The sequence below is a fragment of the Choloepus didactylus genome, chromosome 2 (genome assembly GCF_015220235.1).
Source record: "Choloepus didactylus isolate mChoDid1 chromosome 2, mChoDid1.pri, whole genome shotgun sequence".
Lineage (NCBI taxonomy): Eukaryota > Metazoa > Chordata > Mammalia > Pilosa > Megalonychidae > Choloepus > Choloepus didactylus.
Window position 1 is genome coordinate 7,531,317 of NC_051308.1, and position 24,581 is coordinate 7,555,897.

Consider the following 24,581-nt stretch of genomic DNA (forward strand, 5'->3'; position numbering starts at 1 on the left):
AATTGAGAGCATTTTATTGTAGTCAGACAGTCTAAAGAACTTGAAAAACCTTACATAGTTTGAAACCCCAAGTGACTTTATAAATTCATAGAACGAAAGTTATTTGGGTGACTTCAGTGATAAAAAATGGAACCAGACAATGCAAGCCAGTTTGGAATGCCTGAGGAATGCTAGAGATAATTCATATTTCCAGGCAGTTCCCACAGTAGAGGGATCTTCAAATAAAATGTATCAAAAGGTCACAATGGCATTAAGAAAATCTAAAAGCAGGACTAGAGTAGGGGCATGTGAATATTTCCATGCAGTTAATTGCTCTTCTGATACTTTTCCCTCCTCAGAAACATTTCTCTTTAAATTTCTTTCTTCCTTTGGACAAATTTTTTTTTCTCCTTAGACCAAGGAGTGGTTCTTCTGTATCAGGCTGTGTGACAGGCTTTCTTTTATGCTGGCTTGTATTTGATTTTATTTTGTTTTAGTAACAGAAATGCTGCTAGGTCTAAAAGAATGACATTCTCCTTCCATATTTAAGCAGAGAGTTTTTTCATACACACACGCATACACACACATACACACTCACACGGCATGCAGACATGTGTACACATTTCTGCACACAGACAAGCACACACACACAGGCATGCATGCCCCTGTACACACCACACACACATACACACCACACATACACACACTGGTCAAATTGGCATTTTGGGAATTCCCCATATTTTATGTTATGTGACTTGGCTACCATGGAAACCGGACTTCAGTTCTGGGGATTGTGGTTTCTTGGGTGGCACGTCCTGGCTTTGCTGCTGACTGGCTGTGTCACCTGGAGCCAGTCTCTTAAGGCCTCTGTCTCTTCATCTGCAAAGTGAAGGGATTGGACTGTGGAACCTTTCAGGTCCACTCCACCAGCACTAAAAAGCTCTTGATTCTGTATTAGACTAATTTTTATAGACACTTAGACTGATGATCTTGCCTCCTGGCTTTTATTGTTTGCCTGTTAAGACCAGGAAGCACACCTTCAGCATGTAGAGACAGTATATGGAGAGAGATTCTGTTTGCATGTGTGTGTGTGTGTGTGTGCACTCAGGTGTAGATGTAGGTAGATAAACATAAAGACGCAGTTTTCATCACAATAAAAAATTAAAGGTTTATGTGTCTATTGTAAAATCTGGTCTTCACTGTTAAGTAAAGATTCTGACTGTTGTATATCTCTGGATCCATGAATGTTTTTAAAATAATGAAAAAATAATACCTGAAAAAGTTGTTGACATGTTCATGCAACAATTTAGGTTTTAGCACACGTAGAATACATATAGCTTTAAAATTTCTGCTTACATGGTCTCTTCTTCAAAATTTTCTTCTGTAAAATTTAAACATTATCATGCAAGTATAATCCTGTTCTCCCTTCCTCCCAATAACTAATATAAAAGGACCTGGAAATGTTGTCTTGTGTTTTGTGGGTATTCTTTAAATATAAGGTCTTCACTCGAAAAGATATAGCAGGATTTAAAAACAGACTGAACCTTTGGTTGAGAGCTTTTATGTAAGGCAATATAGTGCATATTTTTCATTAAACAGTGACATTGACAAGTAGAGGTAAGAAGGGCTTCCAGTGTAGGATGCCGTAATTCAGCTAACTTACAAATGAAACAGCTCCAACGAGGAACATAGGGTGAGTGTACACTGATATCTCGCAAATCATGAAATTATTTTTAAGGGCTGCTCTAGAGGCCGAGTTTTTATGGCCATGACATTCCATACCAGCTGTGGTTTTGGAGGCAGAATGTTTACTACAGCTCCAAACACAAGGATGGTAGGTGTGTAATTCTTAACTGCTCAAAGGCTTAAAAAAAGAAGCCGAGGCTCCCCTGGAGTGAGTAAACCTTTATTCAGCAAACTTGGGAGCCGCGTTCCCATGGAACTTTGGTGGTAATTCTGGAATGTGGGTCCGACACGAGCTCAGTCGTGGACCAGCCCCGGTGGCTGAAAGGCTCGATGGCCGGACGTGCTGGCTGATTGCTTCAGGCAGCCCGTGGAAAACCACTTTCTGGTTAAGTCTGCATCATACTGTTCCACCAATGGAAAAAAATTGAACATGATGAGGGTGTGTAGCTAGCAGACAAAAATATATCCACCATTGCACAGGATCTGTTTTTAGCTCTTAACGGCAGAGCATTTGAAGTGTTAGACACTGTTTCCTGGCTTACCATGGGCAGAAAGAAGAGGGAGTTTGTAGATGCAGCCTCTAGCTTTGTGAAACTTTCTCCTTTAAGTCGAAGACCTTGAGAAAAGCTGCAGCCAAAGTTTTGGCAAAGGTATGGTTATAAATGCTTATCTTCCCCCTTCTGGAGTTGTGATTTAATTTTCTGTGTGAGCTGTAAATGTTTCTCAAGTGCTCCTTTTGGCATTGTATTATTGTTCCCGACTTATCTTTGTTTTGCATAATTTTTTATTTATACTGAACATACTGGTGTGCACAGGGAATTGCTGCCTTTACATCTGAGTGTCCCTATACTTACAGACACTTATTGGTGATTTATTGCTGTTGTCTGCCCCATTTGACTACTTAACTCTCCAAAAGCTGATTGTAACTATTGTATGGATTTGTTTAGTCAGAGACTTCAAGAAAGTCCCACTTTTTTAGCCTGGTCATTTTAAAGTGTCAATGGCTATTACTTTATCTTTAGCAGTTTATTCCTTCAGGGTAGAAGTGAAAGTTAAAATGTGGCAGGGATTTTATTTTGTAGTTCCTGGTTATTATGTAACCTCTTTTTTTTTCTTTTTTGAGCCGAGTGAGCTATTTGGTTTAAGAGTTTCTTTTCAAACTTGTAATTTGATGTGCAGGGTTTATTAATGTTTGCCCTCAACTTTTGTCTTGAGCTTTCTGAAAAAGAGAGAGAATTTCTTGTAATCTAGCGGGGTACCTTGTCTAAGAATGATTGATGCATGCTGTAAACCATCAGAGGCTGCTCATTCATTAGGACATTTGTCTAAACACAAAATGAGTCCAGGAATGCTGAATGCTTGGAGTGGTTGTGCTTATCGGCAGAGATTGAGGAGCCCCGGCTGGGTGCCTTCCTCCTTGGCTTTTCATTAATTTGGCCGAGCATGTAATTCTCAGAAAATTAGTAGGTGGAGAGACAGAAATAGGAAGCTTTATTGAAGTCCTCCTAACTTGGAAGATTATTTATAGAATTTCCGGAAAATAAAAAGGGTGTTGCTGAACAGCTGTTGGAGAGTGTTCCCTAACATGTGTAAGTGTTGTACCTTGGCTTCCGACACACTTAGGGATTCTAAAGTTTTATACTTATTTTGGGCATCATGAGGTTATGAGTTATTTTATTGTGGGAAATGTGTGTTTCTCTTCAGGTGTGTGAGGGCTGCCTTTTCTGATGGGATACTGCTCCCCGTCCTCAGTTCCTTCAAGTCCTTTACAGAAAAGTCTTTCAGGAATGGAGGAATGGTGAGTGCTCTCCAGGTTGGTGAGAAGAAATAGAAAAACAGAGACCATTTTATTTATTGCTTTTCCTTTTAATCTGGGAAATGCTGCTCTGTCTGAGCTGGAAACCATTTAGAGCAGGAACAGAGCAGCCGCTGCTCACCTTCTTGTCTAGTCAGATTAACACAGCTACTCGGACTTTCACCAGAGCGTGCAGACTTCAACCCAGGTCAAAGAACCTATGACTTAAATTCATACTAGTGTTTTGAATGCAAACAGATAAGCCCATTCTTTCAATATTTTAGCACAGAGGGAATTCCTTGCAAAGCCCTATCATAGACCAGGCCTGCCTACCTGAAGGATACATGGGGGGCAAGATAAGGGCTGAGCTCCCCAGGGAAAGATTATCCTCCCAGCTAATCCCTCACTTAACTGCTAAATGAAACAAATGACTTTGTCTTGGTGGTCCAAGACTGTGTTTGGAAAGAGCCGTATTTTCTTTTTCGAAGGTAGTACAGGGTTTCTACAACCTCTTGCCACCATAAACACTTGATGTGAGAACAACAGAGAGAGGACTCAGGGGAGGTCTCACAGCCCTTGAAACCTCCCATCAGCCTCTTTCTAGCTCTGTGTCTGTGTGGACCTCTAGAGTTGGCCCAGATTGTCAGCTCCATTCACATGGAGATGATGGGTCAGGTTAGTGAGATCCTTGAGCCCCACCATTAGATGTTTCATTTTTTTCCTCTAAGCATTTCCTTTTTTGTCAGTCATTCAGGGCAAAGTCTTTTGGACAGATTTAACAATTTTTTGTTTTCCAGTGATAATAATTTTCATTCTTATTTATTTTTAAGCATTTAATTTAAAGCATTTTCCTGTTGAAATTCCTGAGATAAGGGCCATGGTAGTTTTGGCTGTACCAGAAGGACTTAGAAAACAGTAACAACCCCAAAATAAGGTAATAAAGGTGTGGACTTGAAAGAGCTAAAAACAATATAAAAGATGGTGGAAAGTAATAATAGTAGTACATAAACCTGTATAATGGTGGGTTGACTATTTTTTTTTATTACCCAGTCCTTAGTGTCAGTGTCCAAGGAAAATATTGTGCACTCTATTTTAAGCTACTTACAGTCTACAGAATCATAGAAACATAGAATTTTAGATCTGAAAAGGGACCTCAGACAGTTTTTCAAATGGGAAAACTGGAGAACCCTAGAACTGAAGTGGCTTGTTCACAACTACAGAGATGATTATTTGCCCTTCTGGGACTGGATCAGATAACCTTCCTATCTACCAAACAGACATAAAGCTCTAGAGGGAGATGCGGACTTCTGTTTGTCTTGTCTCCTGATGAAGTTCGAAGCTGTACACTCCATTGGTGCCATCATTCCCATTGATTGTTGCCAGAGAGAATTTGAGCATGTGTTACTCGAACCTATGGTGATAAGAGCTTTGATTAGATTTCCTCTGCCAGTCTGTTCCTGTTTCAGCCTTAGATTGAGAGGTTTTTATGTTTTGTTTTGTTTTGCTTTCCCCCAGTCTCATTCAAATACGAGACCGTTTAGGTTTTGTTCTGTGCCTTACAAGAGAGTGGCTATGGAAAGGAACAGAAAAATGGTAGATGGGCTTTAGCTTTAGTGCTGAGATAATGATAATTTTTTACTTTTGTAAAAATAAACTTTATATATAAAGAAGGCTGAGTTATCATTTGCAGTCTAAGAAGGGGATGTGGTAGGTACCACGGATCCTTTCAGGAAGAAGTTGATGTACGGCGTTCCTAGGACTTACATAATGGCTTAAAAAAAAAAAAAAGGCTGGATATCTTTAGGACAAGCGCTGGAAAGAGAGAGTAAATCTTATCCTGCTTTTGTTCTTGACCACAACCTAGCTCTGTAGTTGTGGAATTGTTAGGATGGAAGTTCCAAAATTGTTAGGATGGGAAGAAGGGTGAAAGTGATAAGGAGGTTAGAGCATAGTAAAGAGACAAAAATCCATACTATTAAAGACAATTGAAGAAACTCTGAGTAGAGACAGCAAAAATAGACTTTTTTCAAGTCTGCTGTGGCTACCCTTGGAAGATAGGAAAATGCATCTTAAAGGCAAATAAAAGTGGCAGTAAATCAAGAAATTCATTATATTAAGATGTAATAGAGAAGAAATAGCTTTGTAAAAATTGTGCATACATTCATGAAATATACGTATACTTATATGCACATATACACACAAGCATACACATTTGGATCCATCCATCCATCCATCCATCCATCCATCACCTACCTACCACTGAAAATTGACAGGCTGATCAGAAAGGAATCAAAACAATCAGACAAGTTACATCTAATAATAATAATAGTAAAGAACTGGAACATAAGAAAATCCTCCAGTTAATCAAAACATTTGTTACATGTGACTTACAGTGGGAAAATACAGAAATGAGAAAAAATCACAGTGATAAGCGACTTAGCACGGATTCCTCATGCAACCTGTACACTTTCCGTCTGGCTTCCCACTGTGTTTATACACTTGTAGCTTCTCAAATGTGAAGTTTCACTAATAGTAGAGGGTAGTGTCTTCCTCTAGGGCCAGCTTCTCTTTGCATTAGATTCCTTCTCCCTTTGGCCTACTTGAGGATGACAGTCCCATCCATCCCTACAGTCACATCAAATTTCCCCTTTCATCGTTCCCATCAGCCTAGCACGGCTTCTCCCTTCCTAAGCAAAAAAGTCCACATGCAAACAAGAACAACAACAAAAAAAACCTCTTTAGATCCCTCTGTCCCTCCAGCTGCCATCTGATTTCTCTGCTCCCCTTTAATATAAAACTCCTCGGGTGAGTTGTCTCTTGTCCCCATCTTTGGTTTTGCAGATCTCATCCTCAAACCTGCTGCCACCAGGCTTTCTCCACCACCTCTCTGCTCTCATGGAGTTCACAGTCACCTCCGCGTGGCTGCGTGTCATGCTTAGTTCTCAACTCTCAGAAGCGTGTGACACGATTGCTCACAGACACCCCTCTGAAATTAGTTTTTCTTGATTGGTCTGAAAGACATCCTATTTTCTTGGTTTCCTTTTTTTCCTTTCTTTCTTTTGTTTTTTTACTTTTTATTGTGTTAACATATACACAACTAAAAAATTCTCCTATTTAACCACTTACAAGTGTACAATTCCATGGTATTTCTTGGTTTCCTCTTTTTCCTTCATGTCTCTTCTCTCTCCTTCCCTGACCCTTGGTGTTGGATGCCCAGGGCTGGACCCCATCTCTCTCTCTCTCTTTTTTTTTTTTTTAATTCAATTTTATTGAGATATATTCTCATACCATACAGTCATCCCTGGTGTAAAATCAGTTGTTCACAGCACCATTGTATAGTTGTGCATTCATCACCACACTCAATTTTTGAACATTTTCATTGCCAGATACAAAAAAAGATTAAAAATTAAAGTGGAAAGGGACACCCAAAACATCCCATCCCCCCATCCCTCCCTATTATTCATTTACTTTCTGTCCTCATTATTCTGTTCATCTGTCCATACACTGTATAAAGGGACTGGGAGCCACAAAGTTTTCATCATCACACAGTCACACAGTGTAAGCTATATAGTTATGCAGTTGTCTTCAAGGGGCAAGGCTACTGGGTTGTATTTCAACAGTTTTAGGTATTTCTTTCCAGCTATTCAAATACACTAAAAACTAAAAAGGGATATCTGTATAATGCATAAGAATAACCTCCAGAATGACATCTCGACTCTACTTGAGATCTCTCAACCACTGAAACTTTATTTTGTTTCATTTTGCTTCCCCCTTTTGGTCCAAGAAGGCTTTCTCAATCTCAGGATGCCAGGGCCAAGCTCATCCCTGTGAGTCATGTCCCACATTGTCAGGGAGTTTCACACCCCTGGGAGTCATGTCCCATGTAGAGGGGAGGGCAGTGAGTTCACCTGCAGAGTTTGCTTAGAGAGAGAGAGAGTCTACATCTCAGCAACAAAAGAGGTTCTCTGGGGGTGACTCTTAGGCATCATTTTAAGAAGACTTAGCCTCTCCCTTGTAGTAACAAACTTCTTAAGGGCAAGCCCCAAGGTCGAGGGCTTGGCCTTCTAATTTGGTAATCCCCAATGCTTGTGAGAATATAATTAATTTCCCCAGATGGGGAAATTTAATATTTCCACATTTTCCACAGTTCCTCAAGAGGGCTGTTCCAGTTTGCTAATACTGCTATAATGCAAAATACCAGAAATGGATTGGCTTTTATAAAGGGGGTTTATTTGGTTACAAAGTTACAGTCTGAAGGCCATGAAAATGTCTAAATGAGGGCATCAACACAAGTATACCTTCACAGAAGAAAGGCCAATGGCATCCGGAAAACCTCTGTTAGCTAGGAAGGCACATGGCTGGCGTCTGCTGATCCCAGGTTGTGTTCCGGCTCTACTCTTAGCTCCTGTGCATTCTTCAAAGTGTCTCTCTTGGCTGCAGTTACACTGAATTCCTTCTGTTTGTCTGCTCTTTTATATGGCTCCAGTGAATTAATTAAGACCCACCCCGAAAGGTGGGGTAACACCTCCTTGGAAATTATCCCATCAGAGGTCTTGCCCACAGTTGATTGAGTCACATCTCCATGGAAACAATAGGTTCCAACCTAATCAATACTAATATGTCTGACCCCACAAGATTGCATCAAAGAACATGGTGTTTTGGGGGGACATGATACATCCAAACCAGCACAGAGGCTTTGCAAATACAACTTCATTCTCAGCCAGAATTGTTCTCGGATGTATTGGGCTTCACACTAACCTGCACAAACCAACCAGACCTCACTCCCCAGTCAAACTCCATGTAATTATGTTGTTTGAATAAACTGACCATGCAAGTCAAATTATATAATGTGTTACCAAAAAACATGGATCTTGCACCTAATAAACATCTTTTCCTTTGGTCCCACACAGAAGCTGAAGGTTCAAAAACACTACCTTAGTCCTAACCAAGTCCATTTTGTTCTTTTCTCTAACTGAAGTCTGATCTCTTTTTTCAGACTCTTTAACATTTGCTGTATGGGGTAATTCTGACATCATAGCTGCCAGACTCTGGCTCTGTGTCTCAGGTTCCCACAGAGACCCAAAGTTCCAGGAACTGACCACGTTATACATAAAGATCTCAACATCTCAGAGTTTAGAAATAACCATTACAACTCAGGGATAGATGTAACTGCTATAAGAGCTTGCAGTCTAGGAACTTTTACAATAAGCTTTCTCCTAATAACCAATGCGCTCAGACTCAATTCACAGAGTCTAATGTTTAGTCCATATTAGTGAGGCATTATAATTTTTTTCTTTTTTGTGTCTGGTTTATTTCACTCAATATACTGTTCTCAATGTCCATTCACCTCACAACTTTACTCCTTGTAGCAGTTCAATATTCCATTCACAGATTGCCATTCCATTCATCAGTCAATGTACCCTTGGGTCACCTCCATCCACTGCAAATTGTGAATACTGACACCATAAACCCCACTGTGCAAATGTCCCTTCATGTCCCTCTTTTGAGTTCTTCCAAGTATATACCCAGTAACCAACTTGCAGACCCAGTCTCTTTATTTGCTGATTCTCTTGGAGAGCTTATGCAGTTGATGTTTTAAATACCACTGTCATATGGATGTATAGCAAATCTGTATCTCCAACCCATATATCCAACTGTCTGCTCCACATTGCTACTTTAACCACCAATAGCCCTCTCAAACCCAACAGGTTCCAAAGCTAACTCCTTATCTATCTCCCTAGACCTGTTCTACTCTCTGCCATCCCCATTCTTCCCTTTGCCTACACCAAAAACATCTTTGACGTCTTGTCTTTCTCTCACCACTCACTTCCATCCACCTGCAAATCCTATTGACTCTCCCTTCAATATGTCCAGACTCAACCCCATCCTAGAACACCCTCTCTCCTGTCACCTGGATTATCGCAGCAGCCTTCCAACACGATGCCTTTCTTCTCCTTTGCCTGCCGACCAGATCCACACAGCCGCCAGAAGGATCCTTTAAGAATATATCCCAAGATGATCCTTCTCTGTTGAAAACCCTCAATCATGACCTTCAGTTTCAACGTGAAAGCCAAAGTCCTTAAAATGTCACTCAAGACTGCGCTTGCTGGTTCTGTGTCCGCTCTCTGACCTCTTCTGCACTTCCTTCTCCTCACTCCTGCTGCCCTAGCCACGCTGTCCCCCAAATCCCACCTGGTCTTGAGACCAGGAGTTCTGAACCTCTTGGGTTTCAGCTGGGACTGTTTAGAATGTGCTTTCCCCAGAATCCACACGTTCTCCCCTCCTGCAGGTCTGTGCTCAAGTGTCACCCCTCCAGTGAAGCCTTCTTCCACCACTCTCTTAAAAATTGCAGACCCCCCCCATATTGTTTCTCCCCCCTTCCCTGCCTTTTTTTTTTTTTTTCCCAAAGTACTTATCAACTCTCAGTATGTAATCTCTTATGTTCCTTGTTAGTGGTTCATCTCTCCTTAGTATAATATAAGCTCCATGAGGGTGGGGATTTCTTTCCCTTTTTAAAAAAATTTTTATTGTGACATTTATACAACATAAAATTACCCATTTTTACCACCATCACCACCATCCATTACCAAACCTTTTTCATCATCCCAAACAGAAACTCTGTACTGCTTAAGCATTGACTCCCTAGTCCGCATCCCTGCCCCTGTTAAGGTGTATTCTAATTTCTCACTCTGTGAATTTGCATATTCTAGTTGTTTCATGTAATTGGAGTCATGCAGTATTTGTCCTTTTGTGTCTGGCACATTGCATTCAACTTGATGCCTTCAAGGTACATCCATGTGGTCGCATGCATCAGAACTTCATTCCTTTTTATGGCTTCAATAATATTCCATTGTATGTAGACACTGCATTTTGTTTCTCCATTTATCTGCTGATGGGCCTTTGGGTTGCTTTCACCTTTCTTGGCTATTGTGAGTAAGGCTGCTATGAACATTGGTGTGCAGGTATCTGTTCGAGTCCCTGTTTCAATTCTTTTGGGTACAGTTTATATACTTGTGACTTCCAGATCATATGGTAATTGGGAATTTCTTTTGTCTCTTCTGTTCACTGTTACACTCCCAGCATCTAGAACAGCGTGCAGCACGTAGTAGGTGCTCAATAAATATTTATCACATTAATGAGTCTATGTGTATCCTACTTGGATAGCCTGATGCTGTACCTGAAGCAATCTAATGTAAATGTTGAATATCTGTGAACTCCTATATTTTATCTCCAAAAAATGCAAATTTTATACTTCATGCTATATGCTTCTTTATTATGGAAGCACTATTTAAATTACTTAGCATTAGGGGAAACTGAAGCTTCAGGAAGGTGTCCCTTGGTTATTCTGTGACCTTAAGTACAGTTCCCATTCCACACTTGGTCTTATTCTGGATGTCCCACCCCACAGCATTCAGGATGTATATTCTAATTTATAATTGATATCAATTATTGATAGCCTATAACATTCTAAGTTATAATTGATATTTAGGATGGCCTTGAAGCTTTAAATGATCAGGAAAACAACATTCTTGTTTGTGCAATTTCTTTGTAAATCAATAGAAAAAAAATAACTAATTTTAACCTTAAAGCTCTATTTCTTTCATTCCCACCTCCCCATCCCCAGTCGTGGAAGCCTTTGCTTGCTTTAGTTATGAGAGTGATATAGACTTCAGCCACTCTTCTAAAAGGATAGTCTAAAAAAGAAAGCATAATAAGTTAAACTGTACTTTTTTTTAAAAATGTGGAGTAATTTCAGGTTAGAAAGTACAGAAAAACATAAAATTACTTTGGCATAAGACACATGTTAAAAAAAATGATTAGAAATGTCCAGGTTTGATTCCTATCTTTGTCTTTTAGTGTTCTTGGTCAAATTACTTAATCTCTGGGGGCTAAAGTTTCCCCATCTATAAGCTGGGAATATAACCTTGGCAAGTAGCAGCATTTGGGACATATCAGCCCTCACTCTCACTGCGTGCCCATTTCTCCTGGATGTCAAAAATTTGATAAATTCTGAAATTCGTAAATTACAAAATTAACACTATACCCAACTAATACAGGTTCTATTCAGTTTTGTTTTTGTTTTTTTTTCCCCCTGAAAGTTTCTGTGAAGTTGTTAGGTAAAATCTTATCAGGTTTGTTTGAATAATCCAATGACTTCAGGAAAATTTCAGCAATGATTGGTTTAGTTTTTTTTATTTGGGGGCCCAAGAACAGATAGGCTACTTGTATTGTAGTCTTTAGATGCAGACGTATAGAAATGGGCTCTCAAAGCAGGCAACACCCTAGTTGAAGTAGAACAGTTACACAGATTTAGGAGGATGGAATAAGTGCCAATTTAAATGAGGAGAAAGATGTGTGGTTTAAGCCTGTTCATTTTCTAACTTGAACAGTGTATAATGAAGAAATATTTTGCCAAGATAAGTTAGTACAATTACGATGGTATATTTTGGTCACAGAAAATGATTGAGGTTTAGGAGTATGAGTCTGCTTCTGATTTACTGAAGCTATGCCTTACAGCCAGGTCTCCACAGTCAAAGAGAAGCTGTGCGGTTACAGCCCGAAATTCTAATGCATGTGTCTTCTGTTTTAGTAAGAGTGGGAAGCTTGGGGAGTGCCTACCCATGCCTAAGCTTGCTCTTTGTGCAATGGCTTATATTTGTAAAAGCTTTAAAAAAAAGAGAGAGAGGTTATTTAAATAAAAGTCATGCAAACAATTTTGAATCTTGCAAGTCTCTGGTTCTGGTAGTCCTCGGAGTAGTGCAAGGTTTACAGAGGCCACAGTGTTGGCCAAATTTTGGATGAGACTTGAAACAGAGTTGGAAGAAAAGGCAGAGAGGGATTGAACATTTGGTGTACTTGAAAAATAAAATCCATGCCAGAAAGAGCCTGAGAGTGAGAACCTTCTGAATGAAAATGTATGAAATGTATTATGATGATTTCTAAAAGAAAGAAAAGACAAAAGTTTAATCTTTACCAGGATTTAGACTATATCCATTCTGTAATTTTGCTTGAAAAGGTGTTTTTATGTTTTTTTTTTAAATCTCTAAAATATTTTCAGTTCCTGTGATGGCTCATATTTAGCTGGGCTGCTCAATTTATTGACATTCCGGAAGCATACCAGTAATATTTGTGGGATTGTTGGTCTCCCCGCTTCTTTCATAAACTCAATGCTGTTAATGTTTCCATATACTGTCTCATTGATCCTACAATTGTTTCGTGTTTATACTTCCCCAAATACACACAAGCTGATACCCTCCTTTGGGGACGGAATCCTATCATATATCACTTTTCAAAAGATTGTGGTAGCATAAATACAAAACAAAATTTGTCATTTTAATCGTGATTGAGTGTGCAATTCAGTGGCATTAATTACATTTACAATTTTATGCTACCATGGCTGTGATCCCGTATCAAAACTTTTATATCACCCCAAACCTAAACCAATTAAGCAATAAATCTGTACCCGTTAAGCAATAACTCCCTATTTCTCCTTCCCTCGACCCCTGGTAACTAACCTCTGTCTCTATGAATTTGCTTATTCTAGGTATTTCATGTCAGTGGAATCATACAATATTTGTACATTTGTGTCTGACTTATTTCACTCAACATGGTGTCTTCAAGATCTATCCATGTTGCAGCTTGTATCAGAATGACGTTCCCTTTTACAGCTGAATAATATTCCATTGTGTGGATATACCATTTTCTTTATCCATTCATCTATCATTGGACCCTTGGGTTGTTTTCACTTTTTTGCTATAGTGAATAATGCTGCTATGAACATTGGTGTACAGATACCTCTGTTAGAGTTTCTGCTTTCTTTACTTTGGGGTATATACTTAGAAATGGGATTATCAAGTATACGTCACTTTTGCTTCCCTCACAGTGCCCAGTATGGTGCTAAAAAAATACACATTAAATTCTGGAATGGAACTCTTTCATTTCACTGCAGTTCCCTAAGTTTCTGCCAACACTAGAACATTCTCCTCCTTTGTTCGTGCTGCCTCCCATGCTCCACTAATCTTTGGGTTGCTGGGTGCTGTGGACTCCTTCCCTAAAGAGTATCCCAAAGTGTGCCCAGGTGATGGTTCTTACTGTGGTGCATTTGGGGACAGCAGAGTTAGGGAGGCATGAGAGGTGATGGTGATGGCGAATGGGATGTGATGGTGATGACAAATGAGAGGTGATGATGGTGGCAAATAAGGCGATGGTGATGGTGAATGAGAGGTGATAGTGATGGCAAATGGGAGGTGACAGTGATGGCGAATGAGAGGTGATGATGGTGATGGTAAATAAGGTGATGGTGATGGTGAGTGAGAGGTAATGGTGAATGAGAGGTGATGGTGATGGCAAATGAGGTGATGGTGATGCAGAATGAGAGGTGATGGTAAATGGGAGGTGACAGTGATGGCAAATGGGAGATCATGGATGATGCTGAGTGAGAGGTGATGGAGATGGCAAGTAAGAGGTGATGGTGAATGAGAAGTGATGATGATAGCAAATGAGATGATGGTAATCAGGAATGAGAGGTTATAGTAATGATGAATGGGAGGTGACAGTGATGGCAAATGGGAGGTGATGTTGAGTGGGAGGTGCTGGTGATGGCTAATGGGAGGTGTTGGTGATGGCGAGTGGGAGGTGATGGTGATGGCGAATGGGAGGTGATGGAGAATGACTGTCCAAATCTCCCATCCCTTCCTCAGCTTTCCCCTCTTACCTTTCCTCATCTCTCTAAACTTTGTCCTTGACACTTGTGTTCAGGCCCTGCTGCCCCTGTCACTGTTTCTGGAACAAGCGGGTCTTTCTAGGTTTCGTCCGTGTGGTGACTCAGTCACTCAAGCATTCAGCAGGCTGTCGTGGGATACCTGTAACTTTGGACCTGCTCTTTTTTGATCCCTGGAATGCTCCTCTTTCCTTTCTTCATCAGACAGAATACTAATCCTTCAAGGCCCACTTCTTGGCTTAACAGGGTGAGTCTTGAGTTTCCTAAGAAGAGCTTGAACTTCCAATGAAAGCATCTCTTAAGATGCAGAATGCAATAGGATGAGGACAACAGGCCTAACTGGGTGCCCGGAACTGCACATTAGTGATGGCGCATCCTTTTCTTATCAGGCGCTTCCCCTTTGCATCCGAAGTATTTGCCTCAGTGATGGTGATTTGTGAAGTGTTTTGAAACTCTCTAGCATATGGTTGTCCTTTGGTCTTCTTAGAACTTATCTGCCATCTGTCTTCTCTGCCATTTGAGGTTTTGTTTTTCAAACTTTTTTGGGACCACTACTTCAGATGATATAATTTTACTTCCCAACCTAGCGTCCAGGGAAACACACAAGCACAGACAAGAATTTAGTATCACAAAGCAATTTTTACCCTCACTGTGTTGCACTCTGATAGTTTCTGTTCTATTTTATTCTAGTCTATCCTAATGTGTTCTTTTCCTCTGTGTTATATTTTAAAATGCTGGTATCAATTCATTAAATGAATTTCATGATCTAACTTGGGTCATGTCCCATAGTTTGACAAACACTTCTATAAGCAGTGCTGCAGATGTCAGCATTTTTTATAAAACAGGTGTGAATGCTAAGATCATCTTTGTGATAAATTGGCTTGCTAAGGTGATGAACTGGACAAAAAGCTGAGCTATTGTCTTGGTGGAATTTATTACTTTTCCCCTGTTCAATACTAGCCATGCCTGTCCACTCTGATCCTGTGGCCTTCTTTGCCACAGATTGGCTTATCCATTCATCTGTTAATGGGCATTTGGAAGGGGTCCTGCTGAAGTGAAATAGAACCGATGGGGCTTGGACAATGGAGGCTTAGCTTTTGAGGCCCTTCGTAGCAACTCACTTTCTGCCCACTTTATTTGCAAGGATTACTCTTCCTAACCACTATTACTATGGAGACCAGACATTCCTTTTTCTTGCCTCTTTATACAAATTGGGTCCAATCCTTCTTATGAATAGAAATGAGCTCCTTCAAATCTTGAGGATGCAATTAATGCATTTTGAGTGGTGTTCATTGACTCAAGAAGAGAGAAACAGGTTCGGGGAATATTTATGGAGTTTATTAGTAAGTTTGGGTACTTGACAGAATTGAATTCTTTGTATGTGTTTTTTAGCATGTCTTGTGTTACATTTAGCGTTTTTAGCAACACAGGCAGTAAAACTTTAAGACAGGATTTCTCAGCCTCTGCCCTGTTGACAGTTTGGGTTGGGTAATCCTTTGTTGAGGGGGACTTCTGTGCATTGTAAGGTATTTAATAGCATCCCTGGCCTCTACTCATTGAAGCCAGTAGCACTCACTCCTCCCCACCACACAGGTGTGACAACCAAAAGTGTCTCCAGACATCGCCAAATGTCCACTGGGGGTCAAAATCCCTTGAGCACCATTGCTTTAAGGTAGTATCAGTTATTCATTGAGCCCAGAGATGGTTTGATTTTCTTGCATGTTCTAACATGAGAATCTAATAATGCAATTACATGACTTGCATCATTCTTTTTTTTTTTTTTTTTTCATTTGACAGGCCTCTTTCAAAGTAGGTAATTTTATATGCTTGAGTTATTTGAGGAATTGATGAAGATCGGAAAAGTGTTGACAGTAGACTTAGAAGATTCCAAGTTTACACACACACGCACAAACTTTTACATACAATCTCTTATATATACTGATAAACTTTATTCTTCCTCTTGGAAAAGGTCTGAAATAGCAGTTATAATAAGATCTGATATCATCACACACAAACTTAGATTTATAATTAAAACTTAATAATAGTACAGTATATTTGTGTAGCATTTCACAGTTTTTTAAGTGGTTTTGCATCTGTTTCCACACTTGATTCTCATTCTGTGAGGTAGGTAGGGCAGATATTTTTGTCCTCAAGCTGCACATCAGGAAAACAAAATTCAAAAGTCTAATTTGCCCAAAGTCCTACATGCTGTTTTAGAAAAGGAAGCAGATCTTAAACCAAGGCCTTAAACTCAAGTTCTCTGACACAAACCAGAATAGAATTCTAAGACGTGCCTCTTAAAGGATTGTAGCTCCCTACCACACCCCCTGCCCCCAAAAGGGAGCCAAGGAGATATTGTTATGGTTAATGATGGGGAGTCTTCTTCTTATCTGGCTGTTCTTATCTCTCTCTTAAGTGTTTGCCTTGGACAACGATGAGTCTCCTCTTTCAGTATAAAAATCTCCCTGGAATTATGTGAACAGCCTTGTGGTATCTCGTGGCGGTAGGACAGGAGCTTGCCTTAACTGCTTTGCCCAGCCATAAATCTGCTTTTGTGCAGCAGCCTTACTCCTCACTCAGCTTGTCGTCGCCAATCAGCCCCGCAGCCTGCTCTGCAGCCCTTCTTTGCAGCACCATCTGGCTCAGTTCTTCTCCTTTAGCTGCTCTCTCTGGGCAGCCGGCTCAGGGGATGGGCCCAGAGATCAAGCAGTTTGAGGATACTAGTTTCCTTTACTATTCAGTCTCTGCTACCTGGAAGTTGAAACTTTGGGAATATGACGCACGTGTTCGAGCCCAGGCTCAAGCTGAATGAAGAAAAGGTAAATTTGTGTTTCTTCCTCAAATACGTTTTTCTTTGGAATTCAGCAGGGCCACAGTGGATGCTGGGATTGCGATGGATGTATCTGTGAAATTCCTCCACGTTGCTGGACATTTCTGATGTGGTCATTGCTCACAAATTTTTTTAAAAAAGAAAAGACTTCTATTCTTGTTTGTGAGTTTAGCTTAAAAAGCTACCTGATGCGTTCTTAGGGATGGGATTGGAAGGGAATGAAGAAAATGAAATCCAGGGGTGTCTTTTAAAAATTTTATTTAAGGTTTGTGGGATTGTGATCATTTATTAAAACTACAATGTTTTATTATAGTTATGCAATAAATAAATAATTTTTGAAAAGTATATCCAGAGCATACAGTGTTTGCTAATACTGAATAGCATTTATACCAGAGTGACTTCAGTTTAGTACCCATCAGTCAGCTGTGGAGTTGACTGCAGTTTAGTCTCCCTAATATGTATTTTTGCTATTTCAAGACATGGGGGACTTTGTAGCTATTTCTTTCATTTTTTAAAAGAGGCAGTCTTTTCGTTTGGATGTTTTTGGTCCCCTTTCTATCATGAAAAAAGTTTTTGACTTAAACACCTTAAAAGGGGATGGGAAGGGGCATGCTGAAAATTAGATCTCTCTATTCTTCTGCTTCCAGACAGAAATCACAGCTGAAGCCTGATAAATAAATATCCACTCAATAGTCCCAGGGACAATAGTCCCAATGTTTCCCTCAGGGACAATGAGCCCATCAGTTTTCTCAGGGGTATCCTCTCTGTCTGTTTTCCTTGTAAGATTTTCTAATAAATACTAGGTCCATCCTCTCTGCTGTGTTGTAAGCCTGTATTCTTTCTGCCAGAATTGACTAGAGAGGACCCATGTGTAAAAACATACCGTTCTCCACTTTTATTACTCTCTTTTTGCTTCTTTCCAGGCTATACTATCTTAATTATTGGGTTATTTCCACATGGATGTACCTGTCAGTCTTTAAACCATAACCAATAAGGTGATTCCTGCTCTAAGTTTGTGCCTAAATCCACCTTTTAACATGTGAGGCTGCTTTCATTCAGTTCAACTGGCTATTTGTTTGCTCATTTGTTGATCTGTTTATAAAATTATGACTATGTATAACAGAGTTTTCTGTTTTCACCATTTTTAACTGTACAATTCAGTGGCATTAATTATTTTACAATATTGTACTCCCATCCCATTTTTCTTTGCCAAAATTTTTTCATCACCCCAAACAGAAACTCTGCACCCATTAAGCAGTAACTCCCCATTCCCCTCTCCCCCGACCTGTGGAAACCTGTAATCTACTTTCTGTCTCTATGAATTTGCCTATTCTAGATAGTTCATTTAAGTGAACTCAAACAACACTTGCCCTTTTGTGTCTGGCTTATTTCACTCAGCATGATGTTTTCAGGACTCATCCGCCAATTCAACAGGTTTTTATTGCGTGCTCACTGAGACCCCCACGGTTTCAGACCTTGGGCGGACAGAATCTATTAAAGGACAGGGCCTACTACTGTTTTTCAAAATATAACAGGAGATAAGAAATTTAAGCTGTTTTGTTTTCAAAAGTAGTAAGATCAGTATAGGTTATAACCTGCTGCTGGGGCATGAAATCCCAACTCAGAGCCCTTCTGCTGTTTTAAGCCTTTGTGTGTCCTGCAGGCAGCTGAGATGGTTAGTCTTTCAATGACAGTTTTTGTCTCACTAATGTTGGCGCGCTGGACACCCAGTGCTGTGTGCCTGGTTCTCTGGCACGTGACCCTCGGATCGGAAGGGCCTGACAAAGAGAGGCGACGCTGGCCGAGTGAGCAGGGGGCCCAGGAGTCTTTCACCTTTGGGGTCATCCCTGCACCTTGGGCTTGACAAGAGTAAACAGACACACAGGATCAGTCCCATCAGCTCATTGGGAGAGGTTGAAGTGGCAAGAACCAGGAGCTTCTCTGGCCAGTTTTAGTTGACTAAGTTAAAAAAAAATTGTAGCTGAGAGGAGACAGCTCAGGTTTTGAACTTGATGGTCCACATTTAAATAATTTGATGTTAAAGCAAGGTAACATTAAAAGTTGGGGTCCTTCAGATATTTGCATACTGATGTTCAATGTTCAATAGCAACATCATTCACAATAGCCAAAGGAAGGACCTAAGCGTGCATCCACAGATGAATGGGTAAACGAAATTTACTATAGCCACACATCAGAATGTTGTTCAACTGCAAAAAAGAATGAAGTTCTGATGCACATGACACCATGGATGAACCTTGAAGACATCATGTTGAGTGAAATAAGCCAGACACAAAAGGACAACTATTGTATGATTCCACTTACATGAAATAACTAGAATATGCAAATTCAAAGAGTGAGAAACTAGAATGCAGGTTACCAGGGGTGGGGTGGGGAATGGGGAGTTACTGCTTAATGTGTGCAGAGTTTCTGTTTGGGTGATGAAAACGTTTTGGTACTGGATGGTGGTGATGGTGGCACAACATTGTGAATGTAACTAATGCTACTGCACTGTACACTTAAAAAGGGTTAAAATGGAAATTAAAAAATAAATCAAATGGTTGGAGTGGGAAATGCTGTGTTTCATATATAATATCACAATAAAAACTTTTCTTTTAAAGTTGAGATTCTGGAGATCCGGCTCAGGTACCAGAGATGTCGCAGGGGCCAGTTTTAGTGGCAAGTGAACCTGTGGCTGTCCCGCTCGTAGCTGTTTGTGCAGGCTGCCCACCTCCATGAGTCAGGAGGGGCCAGGGTCATGGCGGGCACCACTTGAGAGGCCTCCTGGATTGGATCCTGGCCTCGGTTTTAATCGACTCAAGTGAGCGTTTAGATCTCCTGCTGATTCCTGTGTGCAGTCTATTTGACATCTCCTAGCTTTTTTTTTTTTTTAATTTAAAAATGTACGTGTGTGGGTAATCTCAGATGGGAAACCAGTCTCGTGCCTTGTTGGAGGGACTGGTATCCATTGGCATCGTGCCCCTTGTCATTTAACTTTCAAAGTCACCATCGACCCTCGCCACTCTCTGGGTCTGCTGAGAAGATGAAGGCTTTGTGACCGGCAGTTAGTGGTGCCAGATGGTGGCTCTGCTTGGCCTGTGCCCTCCTCCCTCCCAAGCCACCTGGACCCCTCCAAGGGAGCTCCTGCTCCCACCCCTCTTGCAGCCAGGCCCAAACCCATGCTTGAGGAAAAGTTTTAATCTCATTTATGGAGTCAGTCTCTGTAACTGACGTTTTGTAGCCAAGGCCTATGTCTGTGATTCTAACTTTGGGGTTTTGTGTTTACTGCTTAGAGAACAAGGTTCTTGCTGTGTCAGGATGATGCTTGTGCAGCCTGGGCAGAGGATGGGTCTGAGAGTTGTTTTCCAAGCAGTGGTGACAGATCAGCCATGACTCATTCGAGCCCTTTCACCTGCTCGCCTCTGCAACAAAGGCCTGTGTTTGACTGCAAAGGGCACCCGGGGCTGTGAGACCAGGTTTTCTGTATTTGGAGACAATGACCTTTAGAGGTTTGGATGGACAGTTCTGGCTTCTTTTACATCTTCCAAACAACCCTGATGAATCAAGCAGTTACCATGCATTTCATTATTGTGACAGTGGCTCTGGACCACAGCTGTTTCTTCAAATAATTTGCAGTAAAACCTTTATGTGTGTGCATGTGTGTGTGTGTGTGACTTTTGGGGAGCTTAATGTAAAATGCTTGACAGAGATTTCTCGTTCTGTTTTTCAGAATCATTTCATGGACTCGCTTCTCACACTTGCTCATTGTGCTGCCTTGTTCTCAAGACCATGTAAAGCTCACAAATATTAATTTCCCTCAGGACAAAAATTATACTGCAGGTAAACCAAGTCCACGTGGTGCAGGGGGTGGAAGGGAGGGTTGTAACTCATGACAGGGGTTATGCCTGTGATTAAGGGAATAAGTAAAGTTTAATTATTTTTCCAGTCATGTTGGTTTTATAATACGTTTGATAACTCCCACCAAAGAAAAGGCAACCAAACCTGACTTTTGTTGTGTGGCTTGTACATTTTGAGGTATACACGAATTAAAATAAAAAACCTACTAAATACATATGGAGCAATGATTGAAAGCATCACCTCTAACTTGAATTAAACAGTGATATACTGGGCTGAGTCAAGAAACAAAGGGGGAAGATTTGGATCATGTTTCACTCTGGGTTGTGCTTAATTTGATTTTAGATTCATTGACCAAATTGTGGTTTTAAAGGGAATGAAAAGAAACTAATACTTTTTCTGACACCCACCTTCTAAGAAGTCATCTTGAAACTTTTTTCTCCCATTATGTTCTAAAGTGAGGATTCCTTAAATCTTTCCAAAAGCTCTAGAAATTGGTTTTATTGAACTGTTTTTGGCCCCAGACGAGGGTTTTATTTTTTCCCCTGTTGCCAACTCAGTCTGGTTTTTGAGGATAGAATTCCAATCCTTTTCTTTTGTGGTATTTGTCCTCTGTGGGACACATGAAAACCCCACCAGAGCCTGGCAACTCGAGCCAGAGATTATTCAAACGTGGTCAGTTTTGAGCACTAATCACTTATATTGAGTGAGATGTTAGCTGCATCTGTAGTTTATGTATAATAAAAATGCATCTCTCTAATCATTAAAAAAATCAACGTATTTGGACTGCTATATTAAAAAACATTCCTGTCATTCTTCTCTGTAAGAATCATTGGCTCAATGCCTCCCTCCCGTAATGGAGATCTCTGCCTTAAGCTGATTTTTATGCCTGTTCTGTTGCTAAATTGCATCATGGTGTGTTAAAGATAACTGGTATGTGAGTGTGCGTTATTTTCTATCTGGTGACCGCATTGCAAAATAAGGAGAATCCATTCAATAAGTAAGTTTTGTCCTGACTTCTTTGAGTTGCATAAGGTACAGAAAGCAGTTGCCTGTTTCCTTTGTAACATGCAGAACATTTCTTTTTGGAACTTTCTGTCATAATGGAATGTGACTTAGGTCATGGCTCTTACTGATGCAACTGTTCTTAATTTAGGTTAAAATGGGCAACTCGGAGAGTCAGTATACCCTCCAGGGATCTAAAACTCATGGCAATACGATGACTGGTGCTAAGCAAAAGCCTTGCTCCCTGAAAATCCGCAGCATTCATGCGAAAGATGAAAAGTCACTGCACGGATGGGGTCATGGAAGTGGGGGAGCGGGTTACAAGTCCCGATCCCTGGCTCGAAGCTGCCTGTCTCACTTTAAGAGTAACCAGCCTTACGCATCGAGACTCGGTGGACCCACGTGCAAAGTCTCCAAAGGTGGCAGCCACTCCAAGCACAGGGTGAACGCCTCAGGAAACGAGTTCCGGGGAAACAGTGCTGCCTTCGCCCCCGGGAATGGCTTCCACTATGTTGGCCGCGAATCAGCAGATAACCACGTCGTCACCTCCCGAGACTGCAACGGACACCTTCTCAACTGCTATGGAAGGAACGAGAGTATTGCCTCCACCCCACCAGGCGAAGACCGCAAGAGCCCCAAAGTCCTCATCAAGACGCTGGGCAAGTTGGATGGCTGTCTAAGGGTTGAGTTCCACAATGGCGGCCACCACAAGAGGGTGCCTCCAGAGGCCTCCAGTGGGCCCGTCCAGCTGCTGCGCTATTCGCCCACCTTGCAATCGGAAGACTCCCTTGTGCCCCAAGAAGCCAGGAGGAGTTCCAGTGTCGATTCCCCACCCAGCCCTTGCCTCTCCCCCACGGACTCCCGCCTGCGGTCCAGCAAGGGCAGCTCCCTGAGCTCCGAGTCATCCTGGTATGACTCCCCGTGGGGCCATGCTGGAGAGACCAGCGAGGCCGAGGGCTTGTTCCTGGTGCCCAGCACTCCGGATCCCGGCCTCTGCACCAGCTTGCCACCCAATGATGCCAAAAAGCCTTTCAACCAAAGCTCTTCCCTCTCCTCCCTGCGGGAACTGTACACAGATGCCAACCTGGGGAGCCTGCCCTCCTCGGGTAGCCGGCTCTCCGATGAATACATTGGCGCGCACGCCAGCCTGAGCGCCCGCGTCTCCTTTGCCTCTGACATGGACGTGCCCTCCCGGGTGGAGCGCAGAGACCCTGCCCCTTACAGTTCCTTCACCCTCCCCTGCAGGAAGTCCAAAGCCTTAATCGAGGAGGCTTCCAAGAAGGACACCCTGAAATCCAGAATGCGCCGACTTAGTGACTGGACGGGGAGCCTCTCAAGAAAGAAAAGGAAACTCCAGGTGAGTAAACTGTGGAGCATAAGAGAACAGTCACTGGGTTTCCTTCCCTGTAAGTGGGAATGATAACAGAAGCTTCTCTAGGGCGTTGTGCTGAGGCCTAAATGATGTCTTCATTGGGAAGTGGCTAGCTTAAGACCTGGCCCAGCTCCTTCTCAGGTGTGAGTTTTGTTTTTTAGTTTTGCTTCCAAGGTGCATTTTCACACTGAGCCCCCAGCTTCGGGGGCTCCACAGATGTAATCTGGGAAGTTCCATGGAGGGTCCAGAGAAGCGAGAATTCCTGAGTGAAGGGGTTCTCCAAGAGTTTTCTGAGGTCTTTTTCTTAAAGCCTAAACAAAAAGGACAAGAGGTGTATGTTATTGTTGTGGGAGGAGTAGGCTTTCTCAACTCATCATTAACTTCGGTAATGGTAAAATTTCTATGTCCAAGTTCATATGTCAAAAAAAAAAAAAAAGTTGGTGTACCTGTATGTACAATCTAACTGCCTCCTCATGGGACTGGCTGGCATATTTTTTAAAACATCTTGCCCCTTAGTACATGTAATAGTAAAAATATGATACTGCTGATCAAACAAAAATCATAATACTTTGAGTGGAGTATAGAGTTGTTTTTTTTTTTTTTTAAATTCAGTTTTATTGAAATACATTCACACACCATACAATCATCTATGGTATACAATCCACTGTCCACAGTATGACAACATAGTTATGCGTTCATCACCACAATCTATCTCTGAACATTTTCCTTACATCAGAAAGAACCAGAACAAGAATAAAAAATAAAAGTGAAAAAAAGAACACCTAAATCATCCCCCCATCCCACCCCATTTGTCCTTTAGTTTTTTATCCCCATTTTTCTACTCATCCATACACTAGCTAAAGGGGGTGTGATCCACAAGGTCTTCACAATCACACTGTCACCCCTTGTAATCTACATTATTATATAATTGTCTTCAGGAGTCCAGACTGCTGGGTTGGAGTTTGGTAGTTTCAGGTATTTACTTCTAGCTATTCCAATACATTAAAACCTAAGAGGTGTTATCTATATAGTGCATAAGAATGTCCACCAGAGTGACCTCTCGACTCCATTTGGAATCTCTCAGCCACTGAAACTATTTCGTCTCATTTTGCATCCCCCTTTTGGTCAAGAAGATACTCTCAGTCCCACGATGCCGGGTCCACATTCATCCCCAGGAGTCATACTCTGCATTGCCAGGGAGATTTACACCCCTGGGAGTCGGGTCCCATGTACGGAGGAGGGCAGCGAGTTCACCTGTTGAGATGGCTCAGTTAGAGAGAGAGAGGGCCTCATCTGAGCAACAAAGAGGTTGAGTGGAGTATAGAGTTTTAATGGAAGAACA

The 24,581-nt window shown here is 41.3% G+C and overlaps 1 protein-coding gene across 6 annotated transcripts in view; it reads left to right on the plus strand.

The window, feature by feature from the left end:
- TIAM2 (TIAM Rac1 associated GEF 2) overlaps positions 1-24,581 on the plus strand; it is a 337,029-nt gene that overhangs the window by 174,444 nt on the left and 138,004 nt on the right. For 5 of the 6 annotated variants that reach the window (XM_037820027.1, XM_037820054.1, XM_037820061.1 and 2 more), the window contains 2 exons: positions 20,738-20,847; positions 22,019-23,224. In XM_037820027.1, coding sequence (XP_037675955.1) covers positions 22,025-23,224 — 1,200 coding nt within the window. In that variant the 5' untranslated portion in view covers positions 20,738-20,847; positions 22,019-22,024. Of the gene's footprint in view, positions 1-3,369; positions 3,464-20,737; positions 20,848-22,018; positions 23,225-24,581 lie in introns of those variants that run through there. The other variant, XM_037820045.1, reaches the window with a different exon arrangement.